This window comes from Cupressus sempervirens, chromosome 2 (genome assembly GCF_028749045.1).
Source record: "Cupressus sempervirens isolate cs-2001-9-10 chromosome 2, ASM2874904v1, whole genome shotgun sequence".
NCBI lineage: Eukaryota > Viridiplantae > Streptophyta > Pinopsida > Cupressales > Cupressaceae > Cupressus > Cupressus sempervirens.
The window spans coordinates 353,757,311-353,771,102 of record NC_143119.1 but is presented as its reverse complement, the minus strand read 5'-3'; the positions used below and the strand labels follow the sequence as shown (position 1 = coordinate 353,771,102).

The 13,792-nt window shown below is 33.3% G+C and overlaps 1 protein-coding gene across 3 annotated transcripts in view; it reads right to left on the bottom strand.

Moving 5' to 3' along the window:
- Window positions 1-13,792, bottom strand: part of LOC149572592 (uncharacterized) — a 321,499-nt gene that overhangs the window by 48,662 nt on the left and 259,045 nt on the right. For all 3 annotated transcript variants that reach the window (XM_089813697.1, XM_089813695.1, XM_089813696.1), the window contains one exon: window positions 3,190-3,282. In XM_089813697.1, the coding sequence (XP_089669823.1) occupies window positions 3,190-3,282 (93 nt within the window). The remainder of the gene's footprint in view (window positions 1-3,189; window positions 3,283-13,792) is intronic.

The following is a 13,792-nucleotide window of genomic DNA, read 5'->3' as shown; positions in this document are numbered from 1 at the left end:
GTTTGTTGAGTCACAAATGGGGTTGGATTCATGGTGCAAAGAGTCTTTGCATATACTGTTGCAATCTTCCTATGAATGGGTAACCTGATTGTACATTGCAATCTAATGCAAATTACTAAAATCTGTGTTCCTGTCTCTAAATATTTTGTTTTATCTTTTGTTGTGTACTTTGAATGTTCATTAGCTAGTTCATTTTGATCTATTACTATTACTAAATCATCATTTCTTGAAAATGAATTAAAAATCAGTAAATCCACCTGTAGGTATCACTCTCTTCGAGTGATTTTTGCCTCTTCCAAAGATCATATTGTAATGTTTCCTTTTGGGACTATGAGATACAATACCAATTCACAATGCTTTGATACTGCTGCAATGTCCCCTTACGAGATTGCTTAAAATTTTGTCTACATTCTTATGATTCAAATTGCAATAGATTCCTTTCTATACAGCTTGTAGTCATTATTCTGTTTGATATAAATGGCAAGTATGTGTTAAATTCAATATGCCAAGGTATATTAGTTCTTTATAAGAGCACCATCCTTAGTCTTGACGACTATTAAGTTGAGTTTCAATCTGATCAACTGTCTGGTCTGAATTTGTTGGTCAGCTCTTCTATGGTATAAATCGATTGCATCAAGGGTTCAATAATATTCAATTAATAATTGTGGGCTCTATGATAATTCTATCTACTTACTTTAATAATGCTTTGCAAATATGATTGTTGTGCTAGCTGCTAGGAACCTGATTGGAATGACAAGAGTAATGATCCTTCTTGATGTATAAATAAAATATACTATCTCTCAAAGCCTAAAGCTGCTTAATATTTTTGCATTGATGTATAAATGGGTTGATTATGACTTAAGATGGATATGGCTGAGTTTAGATCTGCAGTGTAGCTATATAGTATAATGGTTGTGGATTTTCCTAAGTAGGTAAAGATAGGGGATCCGGTCTGAATGGTGATCTGTTATTAATTCCCCTTCATTGTCCTCCTTAAGTCTTCTTCCCTCCTGCTGGAACACATGCTTTGTTCTTCCATTTATATCTTAATTGCTAGAGAAGCATTGGCATTCAAAAGGCGTGTCTCTTCATATCATGCCTCCTCATAGCCAAGATATTTGCAAATTGCGCCCTCACAAGAATTAATACTAAGCTGCATTAATTATTCTTATTGTAAGCAACCTTTATTAATATGGGAATGGTGAGTATTAAGTAGTATTAGTTTTCTTACTGAGCAGTGCCAAACCCTCATTATATCTTATCAATAATAAGATTGATCCATGGTGGGTATGTCTAATAGTCGATGATAATAATCATAGTGAGTTTTGTCGATTACTGAAGTCGCTGTAACATATCTTATATGTTTTGAATAGGAACTCTGACCTCATTATATCTGCTGTTGTTCCTGCCCTATTTCAGTCTACGTATTGTTATATGCTGAAAGTCAATTCGTTATTGGAATATTATATTATGAGGATGATATGCTTGGAATAAAGGCACTACGTTCTCATATAATAAAATCTGACTTTACATGGGTGAATTTACTATTTTGGGTCATTGTTATATTTTATATTAGCACAATACCTTATATCTTCAGCACTTGTTTGGTGTGAGATTAACATGACCCCATGAGTATTCACGACAAAGTAATTATTCAAATTTTGATTGGCCATAGATGATGCTTGAAAGTTAAGGTTAGGTGATATCTTTGTTGGTATGTTGACTATGTTTCAATTTGCGGGATCTTTTGCTAGAGGATTGAGGGTTAAAGAGTGTGATTGTTGCTATATTTATTTTCTAATTAATTATTACTATTTGATTTTGAGTTTTATTATTAATTATGATTTTACTATATTTTCATAAATATACATTATTAGATCATAGTATATTAATTAATATCCTATTATTAGTAATATAGTTAATTTTAATAGTAAATTATGTCATAGTTTATTATCATTTAAAAAATTTATTTTTACAGTTCATTATTGAATCCTATTCTAGAAAGGGGACATTACACACATTGTAAGTTCTTTCTTTCTATCCACATTTTAATTCATTCTTCACCACCATAGTTTCATATTACTTGGAATTGATAGAATTTTAATATCACATCTTGATTGTATTAGATCCATATAGTTGACCCGATGTTATCTTAAGAGTTGTTTGAAAGTTTTATTGCCTAAATGTGTGTCAAGTTACATCTGATGGCATTATATGTCTCCAATAATGAGATGAATAATGACGTACAAATGGGTATTCTGTAGTAATGTCATTAAGATGCCAAAGTATCTATGTGAAGGCTATGATATGAGTTTTTATAATCTCATTTAATAAGACTGTTTGAGTGCATGTAACTTTACTGTTAGGTCAGGGGGGCTCACATAGACCTTGTTTCATCCTCCTCTCGAAGAGTTTTCTCTTACCTTGTTTACAAGGGCATGATTGTACATAGATGCCTAACATAGGCTATTTGCAGGGACCTATTTCTTCTTTCTCATTTCTCCTAAGTTGCATTTATAAGGAGTTATGCTGTAATATTTATTCATATTGGATATATTCCATCCTAAAAGTGATATTGCACTTTGCTCATTCAACTCATTGCTAGTACTACACCATCACTGTTTGAGTTAAAGTATATTAAATATGCTTCTACTTCCCATTCTCATTGACTTATTTTTGTCTTATGAAGACCAAACTGTAAATTCTTTCTTAATAAATTTATCTTATCTTATCTTATCTACCCACACTTAAATTTGATTCATCACCACTATTACTTGCAATTGATACTGATAGGATTTTCACATGGCACATTGGGAGTATAAGATCCCCATAGTTGACACTTAAGCCAATGTTATCTTGATAATCTTCGTAAGTTTTTCTGCATAAAGGTGTTAAATATAGTGGCATTATATTTCTATAACAATGAACTAGCTAATAAGGTAGGTATATTTATTCTGATGTTATGTCATTGTGATGCCAAAGTATCTGAGCAAGCTTTGAGAAAAAGGAATACATCCAGAGAACCAACCAAAGAAAAATAAAGTATAGTAAAGCATCAATGTAATAAATTATAGATCTCAAAATTTCTTATACATATTTTGAATTGTCAACCTTTTGCATTTTGACTGATAAACTGCTTGTTGGGTCATAAATTGTCTGCAAAATACACCCATTCCCAGTCTAGCATACCTTATGATAGATCCCATCTCGACAAAGAACATACTTCTCAATGAAAGTGTTCCAATCTCCATGCCCAGGTGCAAACCACCACTTTTCTGACACCTGGAAATAAAATCAATGCAAAAATTTAAATGTCACAAAATACCATAAAGACAAGAACGATTTATGACACCATGGAGTACTAAACATTAAATAAAGAATGAAGAACAATAATTTAAATGATGGTTATTGTAAATAAAAATGACAATATTTATCAATGTTCACAAGGTAATATCGACATCTAGATAAATATGCTCATTGAGTTTATGTATAATTAGTTTACATGCAAATAGTCTGCATTACACATGCTGAATTTTATCAGGGGACCTTTGGAATAATAATTTATTAGTTGAATTTAATTCTTATATTTTTAAGGAGATAATTAAAGATGAACTTTTTTTTTCTGAAGATTTTTGCTTCACTAAGTGGAGCTATTTCAATGACTTTACTTAACCTAATAAGAATCTATGTGGATTTTAGGAATTCAACATACAATAGAAACAGTGAGCTTTATCACAACAAACATATTTTGGATGGATTGGTCATTAGTGTGACATACAAGACTATGACTCCACTTCACAGAGTGACAATTAGATGCAAATACATTTTTTTAGTGAAAATCATGAGATCGTTGGTAGCAATGCGGCTGATTGTAATATCAAAAAGCCTAATGGGCCATTCAATTTTATTTGATATCACGCTAACCAAATAATGACGATGATTAAAGGACTAGCATTGACCAAATATTCTGGTATAGCCTAAATTCTTGTGTTTGAATAGGTATGTTGAACAATAGAATATAAAATTCTCATTCTCTTAGTTAACCTTGTTGCATATAGTATGACTGTACCTTTGGCTAGGCCAATTAATGTGGGAAAGAAACATGAACACTAACCCTACTACAAGAGGATTGTCTACAAAATTGCATTATTGTATAGGAATGCATCATATAGGAACAGAAGAATAATTCATCGCATAATATACACCAAACAAATGAACTAATAAAAAAATATGAATTCAAATCAGCTTCTCTCACTACAATGATAAAGCCTCAATAATATTACAACTCTATTAAAACAAATGATTGGATGTGATCTATACGTGGATGATGACAAGATTGGTTTCTAGCAGAGATGTACATATATGCAAGTCAAGGAAGAACATGTGCTATTGCTGAAGTCCAAACTTGTTGGAACTACTTGTGAATACATTAGTTTACTGAAACCTTAATAACTCCTAAAAAAAATTCATAATGATTCATATATTGAAATAATAAAACACTCCTTATTCTTTACTCACATATTGATTCATATTAGCCTCTATGCACAATACAATCATCCATTCATCTTCCAATTTGAAACAAATTTGTCAATTTTGACAACAGGATAGGATACAATAAGATGTTACTTTTCTAGGATCATGTGTTCATGGATAGGAGTTTGAGTTACTTAAACATATTTAAGACATATCTGAAGTGGATGTAGTGGTTAGTAGTACAGGAAGCAAGAGGGTTAGGTGTTTGGATTGCTTGTAAGGAAGATAAAGTGCTCCTTGCTCCCAACTATCTCAACTCTCATTATAATTTAAGGTTTGAGCTAGTGCAATATTTGCACTGGTATGCTATTTAGTTTACTTAGTCTCATATTCCCCCCTGGAATTCATATATTTTTTCTGTTCATTTATTTTTGTGCCTAGAAAGCTCCAACTGTAGCATAGAATCATTAGTTGAATTCTCCCTAAACATTTTGTTACTCATACATCCTTTGACACTTTTAACTTCCATTTATCAGGCCAAATCTAATTTTCATAATACTTTCACCTTATTATCCTTAGAGGCATGGATAATGTGGCTGCTCACTATCATGGGAGTGGTCCTCCTTTCTTGCTAGATGAAAGAATTTGTTTTATCCTGAACTTAATTCCACTTGGATTTTAGAAAGGAAACTTTAAAGGGTCACTAACCTTCTTGAAAAAGCATTCTATAGGAAAACATATTGAGCAATAGAAAAAGGGCTCATTACATGGAATACATAGAACCGTAATTCACAGACTTGGACTCAGAAAGTACTTGGCAAGCCCAAAATTTTCAACTTGGAAAAAAATTGGCAACTTAGAAAGAATTAAAAATTAAAATCTCTTAATACTCATCTTATTGCTCCACAAGGTGACAACAATAAGTTTCTTACAATTGAAAAGTGATGTGCATGTATAAAAAGGTAGTAGGAATGAGAATGAAAGTGAAAGTCATAATTCAAACCCAGTGAAACCAGCAAGTTTACAAAATGTTAACTGAATCTTTCCTACATCTGGCGTAGTTCAGAAGGTTCCTTGCTCTTCACAAAATTGTTACTGAATATGATTCTCAATGTACAAAAGGAATCTACAATTTTTATTTAGAGATGAAACACAATCCAGCTCTGTCAGGTTATGACTTTTTACCAAGTTATAGATAACAAGGAGAAAACGAAAGTGCAAGTAATTTCAATTTTCAACCATTACATGTCAAGAAAGAGAATTACAAGATTTTGGGACAAATGGGCTTATTTTTTTCTGCAATTAGTTAGTTCTTTGAAGCTTAGGCGGAGAAACTGATTTCAACTTTGTGAGCTATACTGGATTCTAGCAACAGGTTTACAAGATAGTGTAGGTAATACCATCTATTTTCTTAAAATGTGTACTTTTCAAAAGAATATTTTGAAGAGAATTTTTTTTTCAATATGAACTGTGATGTCCCCATCCTTGCACTTATGTCATAGTAGCAACAAAATACTTATGTGGTCAAGGAGTGGCGAACCTTAAGCATCTATACCTAGTTAGAAGATAGTCGGAATAATACAGTCTCTGGGAAAAATGTGAAGTCTTATGAATAAGATGATTTCCCTTAGATCAAAGATGGATAATGTCACTATCAACATGTAAGAGGCTGCCCAGATGTGCATTTTTTGTTTTGAGTTTTAAAATTTATTGGCAAGGTAAAAAATCAACCAATATGAACATAAGTTTGAAAAGTTTAATAACAGAAAATCAGTAGGCAGATTTATGGTAAAGTCTGAAATGATATTGTTATTAATTTCTATTGAACATCTTCAATAACTAATACAATGCATACATACATCAGATCTCGTTAACAGAAGTTTGATGATAGTGTTCATCAGATGGATTTAGATAACATCACCAATAACAACACAAACATACCAGTCTACTGTCCACAATATTTCAGACCTTATGCAGCCCTAATTGGAATGTACGACCTCCTTATCAGCATAAGGCCTGGTATGACTACCTATAAGCATGTACAACACCTCCTTCACCTCCTTCTACCTGTATGGTCCTGTATAATATAATTTCAAACTGCTGCAACTGAGATTTAATGGTTGCAGATCTGTGTGTCACTGATGTAGAGGCCACTGACTTGTACAACCCTTGAAATCCACTACCCAACAGCTGTAGCTCACTCCTAGGAAAAATTTACCTTGTCCGACATATGTGTATCCATCCCAATGATGAAAATCATTTTCAGGAAACTCATTCATAGCAGATCAAACAATAACACAACTCTAAAATCCTTCAATCAACCTCACTTGGCAACCAAGTATTGCAATTTGAAAGCAAAATCTATCTCAAATAGAGTTACCTCATAATAAGCCCTTTTCAATCCTCTTGGCTGTGTCTTTCAAGTTTCAACAGCCAGGAGGAGTTTTGTCTCCAGGATCTTAAAGATAAAATCTCCAAACAATTTCATCAATTTTCATATATTTTTCAAGCATGCTGAACGAGAGCTCTTCAATTTCTTTCATAACATTTTCTAAGAGCTCATCCAATCATCTTGTCAATGTGGGATAAACAAAATCACCCTTCTTGTCCTTTCCTATTTTTGGGGAATTTTTTTTGTTTGTCCTCATTTTATCATGATAGTTTTTTTGGCCCCTATTTTATCATGATTGCTTTTTCCTTAATATTTCCTATAACATTTAACATGATTTTCCTTCAACTTAAGTCTGCAAACAATTTTTTTGTCCCCAATATAATATAAAATAAGGGGGATCATTTAATTTAAATATTTCCCACAAACTATAGACAATGCACTAATAAAGTCAAATAATTAGATTTAACTTTATAAAATAATTTTATTAGCGCACAATAAATTATATCAATGAGGCAAGGGCCTACAACGCTATGGAAAATTGTGAGCCTCTCATCAAGGAGGTCTTGGGTTCGAATCTACTTCAAATTAAAACATAGGAATAATTAATCTTAACAATAATAATAAATGTATAAAAAATAATCTAGGCTTCAGCCAATTACCTATCAAAAAAAATAAAAAATAAAAAATAAATTATATCAATGATTAATAAAACTTCTTGTTGATTTTAAAATAATTATTAACAACATGTCACTAGTACTAGATGTCTAGTCATACCTAGAATGACTTACTCAAAACAGTAAGTTTACCCAAAACTACCTCAAAACTAGTAAAAATGGTATGCAATTAGAACTGCATAGGCCAAATGACCTCTAAGTCCCTTTAATGTCTTGGTTACCCTATAGGACCAAGGGGAAATAGGCTAACGACACATCATGTTATGAACGCTAGAAAGGGGACATTACACAACATCATCAAGGTAGTTATCATCTTCCTAGTAGAGATAGTAAGCAACATATTCACACCAAGGGGAGCACTAGATTAAGTCAAATAGTCTTATGAGGAAGATTCCAGGGGTCAATACCATCATCGACACCTTCATCAAGAAGACATTAATAAATTCAAGATTTTATGAGTATCATGTTGACTTGGTCGTCAACACCACCTTGGGGACTTGTGAAATGGCCTAACAACCTCCGATGGGTCGGGTTAAGTATAGGGTTTGTGTCGAGCGAGATTTTGGCACAACAACAAATGATTCCAACAATTGGTATCTAAGCCTTGGGTCGTGGGTTTGCATTTCCCTTCAGTAGGTGTTGAAAGCCAACTCGATGCTAAGGGTGGGATTATTAACTTGCTGGTCAACACCTCTTGGGGGACTCATGACATGGCTTAACCACCTCTCATGAGTCTAGTTAAATCTCACTTTTGTATTGAGCATCAATAGTTCGAGCTTTGGGTGCAATAGAAAATGGTTCCAATTCATGCCCGAGAATAGCATCATGTAATCACCATCATGGGGATCAATCACATACATCCAATGGAGAAGGCATGTCAAGCAATTGTTCACAATGCAGACAATAGTACTATCTATATACAATTGTAACTTTTGTCATCAAATGACCATAAGCATCATAGTAGTAAGCATCCAAAGCATATGACAATTTGATCTGCCATGATGATAAGAAGATATCAGGCATCATACACTATGACGATCAGTAATTGATTAAAACATTGGAGGAAAGTAATGTTATTGGTGAAGCTTGGGAAGCATTGATTAAAAATAAAAATAACTTGAAGGATAATCTAGTTAATTGAAATAAGGAAAAGACTTAGCTACTCTAATGAGTAGTCATCAATGATGATTAGTAAACAAAAGATTTTTTAAGACAATAATTATGTTTTGTGTGCAATATCAATGATGGATAGAGAGATATACAAAGTGGTGATCAGTAAACATGTTAAGGAGTAGTGGTAATATCAATTGAGATTACAAATATCTTGACAAAATTATACAAGCATCGGACGAGCTTTGACATTGACTTATTGAAGAGATTATAATATCGATACCTAATTGATGATTAGTTTTGACAATCAAAATTCAAGGTTATTCATAAGTAATTAAAGGTGGGAGCAATTAGATAAGTGTTGAGTCATCACAAATTGTTAAACAAGAAATTTTTCTTAAGTGGTAATGTAATAACCCCAACCGGTTATAACTTCAAAAAACACCAAATTCTTTTATAATTCAGTTGTTTGACATTTCGTCAAACACTTTGCGAGCAAGCTCTAATACCACTGTAAAGAACCTTAGTAGGCTATATCCTTAACAAGCATCCATTTTCTTTTGCCAATCAACAGTTTGATATTTTTGTCAAACATTTGGTAGGCAAATTATTATCACTCAATAAATAATGCTTTATATTCACAGCCAACTGCTCACAATTTTAATTGATTAAGTCTTTATCAATTTGGACAAATGAACACCAATAAACAATTCAAAAGTAATTCTATAATTGATGGCAATGCTACTAATATCCAATTTAAAAATTGACTTTTGAAAATTTACAAGAATGCAATAATGAACCTAGAAATTCACTTCTAATAGATGAAATATGGATTGCAACTCTCAAGAAATAATCCAATTTACTCATAGGTTCATAAATACATGCTCCTTGCTTATAATCGCAGGTGCTCTAAAACTTGATTGTTGCCCTCCAATAATTGATTGTAGCCTTCCACAAAGTTTGAAATCACTACCAAATACAAGGACACCAGCCACAATACATTCCTCTTTAACCACACCAAACAATAGACAATAATGGCATTCCAAATCACAAATTCTCCAACCACAATGAAATTCCTAGGTACAATGCATAACAGTCAAGAAATACTATAATTTAATTAAGACAATTCTCAAAATTAATTCACAATACCTCAACTGTGAATTACCAGGCACTTGTTAATTCCAAACCCTTATAATTCAGCAAGGGCAAAGAAATCGGCAAACTCATAAACTCTTCACAGGCAACAAAAGAAAATAATCAATCGGATGCTTTACTCATCAAATAAGCTCATCTTTATAATCTCCAAATGGCACAAAGTGTCCCAAATGAACTTCACTTAGGAAGCTTCCCACATATAAAATTAAAATATAATAAAGTGTCATTATAAACTAATTTATTAATTGCTTTTGGCTCCAAAAATGACCTTTTCTACTATAACTTATAATTCTGACACATAAGGCCACTATTTCTTATTCCCATGATTTAAAAATTCTCGTCCCCGTTCCAACGAGTTATGATACTTGAGTGACCAACCAACAACACTATGAAAAAATAGCAACCTTAGCATATTTATATGAATAATAATAATAATTCACCCATCTTGCGATAACAACTAAAGAAGCATCAGAATCAAAATCTGACAACACCAAAGTGATCCTAATGATTAAAGATGATGAACGAACCTAATGAGGTGACTTACTTTAAATAGATGCTCCCTCGAAGATTGTTGAAGCTCAAACTGGAAGCCCGAAATAAAAACTGAGAGCATCCTCCAACTCCTCTAACTTAACTCAGCTCATCGGAAGCAACAGATTGACTTACTATAAATAGTAAGTCCCTCAAACAGAGCCAAACCACACCATAGGCTGTTGGAAAGCCTTTAACCACACAACTGAGACCCTCAAATCCCACTGTCAGCTCACGAGGGTCGCAATGGTGAACTGACCGGGCTAATTGCAGGAACCTGCTAAAAATGGGTATATTATAGGTAGCTATTTGGACAAATAAAAGCAGTTTGAAATATCAATGATTATATAAACCAAGACACAATTTGATTAAGTAAATTAATGGTTTTGAAGAGGTCGATCAAGAAGAGACAAGACACATTAAGCTCAAGGGATGCCATCCTTTCGATTTGGAAGGTGTAAGAGAAAGTTCAAACACATTCAATCAATCATTATTGGAACCTTTTACCTCTTATTTATCCATTCTCGGATCTGCTTGATTGAGTATCTGTCATTCAACATTAACTAGTTACATACATACAAAGTAAGATCAAAGACAACACCATTGTTACAAGGATGAATTAAACATATCAGAAATGACATCAGCATCTGTTAGAATACCATATACAAAACAGCAAAATATCGTTGTAAGCGGTATTATCATTCTAAACATTGCATATATTTAAGGATGACATAAGAAATAGCAATTCAATTGTTATAAGAAATTATAAGACAACATTATAGCATACCTCCCATTGTCAAATCAGATAAAGCTATTGAGCATCAAGAATGTCTTGCATACTCAAATGAGTTGTATCAGATATAGCAAAGATCATCCGATTCCTTTAAGTGCAAATATATAAGATTAACTTATCTAGCATATACCTAATTGTCCAATTAGAGATAGTACCAAGATTGATATTATCATATTAGTCATATAATAAGAAAAAATATACTACAAGTGATCTAACCAGCGTTATAGGACTCAGCAAGTCCTTCAAGGACTTGGCAAATCCTGGGGCGAGGCAGCCTTCACAAGGCTTGTGGTCTCTTGCCTTGGACTCAGCCGACTCCTGGGCGAGTTTCCATGGACTTGCCCAACTTGGTGAGTCCTGCTGGTCAGACTTTTGTTGCGAGGTTTTCACACCATCACCCCAAAACTTTGGGGACCCCCTTTTTCTGGCAAGCCTTGGCAATTTTTATGGATTTTTGGAATTTTTCAGTTGCCTTAGCAAATTTTTTCAAAGTTGTCCACAGGTTTTGAATTTGAAAATTTTATACCTTGGATGCCTTCAGGCCAGGAGGGATTTGAGTTGGTTTATTTTTCACCCAGTGCGAAACTTGATTTTCTGAAACATGCAATTTTATCCTTAGGCCAAAAAGAATTCAAAAACAACATTTTTTCAATCGTTAAAACAAATACTTGGCAGGATAAAATTGCAAATTTTTGGACTTTAGATGGATTTTTGAAAAGTTGATATAATTGTATAAGCTTGAGCATTTTTCAAAATGAATTTGTTAGATTTAGTCATTTTGGAGAATCTTGAATTTTTTGGTGAAAAAGGAAATTTTTTATAGTGAAATTGAAATTGGAGTTTGAATTTCAATTGCCAAGAAAGGGATTTATTTTGTTAAAAAAAATTGAAATTGCATTGCAAAATTGAAGTTGGACTAAATTGCAAAATCTCATTAATTTGGTTGAAATTTTGCCTAGAAATTTTTTAAAATGTTAAAAATTAAAATTAAAATTAACTTGGTAATTTGGAATTGAAAATTGATTTTGGCTTGCTAGATTTGATTTTAATGATATTTTAATTGCCAAAACATTATTAAATAAAAATTTTGACATCTCCTAAGGTTGGCTTGTTTCTATTTTGCAATTTTTGATCAAAATTAGCAATTAAATGGGCTAATTTCACTATGTGCTAAGTAATTTTAATGTTGCATTTAAATCTAGGCCATTAACTAAGGGACTAATTTAATTTTGTTTCCCCTCTAGGCAGGCTGGCCCACTTGGAGAGGCAAAAAGTGTGGTATAAGAGGGGTTTCCCCTTCTCTTATTTGCTCATTGTTTTTTCCCTCCTCCTTGGATGTGCAATTTTCTTCTAAGGAAGGCAAATTTCCAGCTTGGGCAATTTTTTTGGGGCAGATTCTCTTTTTCTTGGCGGCATTTTTTTCCTTCTTGCTTGGACGAATTTCTGCCCTATAGCGATTTTTGGAGCAGCTCTGATTTTTTCCAGCTTGGGTGATTTTTTTGAAGTCTGATTTCTCCATCTTTGGCACCGATTTCGACTTCCAGAATTTCATAATTTTATTTGGTAAAGAGGCAATGTGATTTAAGGTTTGATTTTTGGCAAGTGTAGGCAATTTCAAGGAAGTCAACTGCTGATTTTTGCTAGGGCATCATTATTTGTAGGGAAGATTGAAATTTTCGAGATCTGATCCGAACTTGAAGAGGGCCTGATTATTGGTAAAGGCAGATTTAAGGTAAAATTCTATTCATTTTTAGAAGTGAAGATTGCTTTTAAAGGCAATTCTATCCCTTGATCTTGCTTGGTTCGTTTCCCTTATTTTCTTCTTGCACTCATCATCCATCACTTCATCATCCCATTGATAGGCTGGAGTTGGAAGATATATGTGTAGATTTTATGATACAACATTTGGAGAGGTAGAAATATGCTAGACAACCCTAAGATTGAAGTTGGGAGATATAAGTGTAGTCCATCTAAGGTAATGGAGAGGCAAAAATAAGTGGTAGTCCCACCCCTAGGATTGAAATTGGAAGATTGATAAGTGTAGAGATAGGACCTGGAGAGGTAGAAATAAGCTAGATTCCATCGATAGAAAGAAGGTTGGAGAATGATAAATGTAGTTCATATCCTTTAAAAGAAAGGGGCAGAAACAAGTGTTTAGGATGGTAGATGTTAGTGCAAACAAGAACCCAAAGGGAACGAATACCAAAAAAACAAGGAAGACATGATACCTAAGACCACCTTCTTCTCGAAAGTGAGGTGAATAAGTAATACCAATATTGATACAGTGAACATGATACAATTGAAGGACAAATTGAAGGAAGGACAATCCCCCATGGCGAAGAAGATCTACAAGAGCAGAATTGTACACACGGCAACTTTCACTCTTACCTTGCCTTGTCCGGAATTGGTAATGAAATGTGCATCCCAGATTGATATTGTTACCAAGGCCATCATTTTTGATGAAGGGAAGAGAGTGTTGGCTAACATCAGAGGACAAGTGGTCGAAGAAGTATTTAATATTCCTCAGTATAAAGGGATGACAGTGGTAATGATGGATCAAGCGGCTAAGTTATTTCTGGATAATTAGGAGGCTTACTTCATTCATCTAATGTAGAATTGGTTACACAAGGGCAAGAAGGGAGTCATCAAAGCTCACCAATTCAA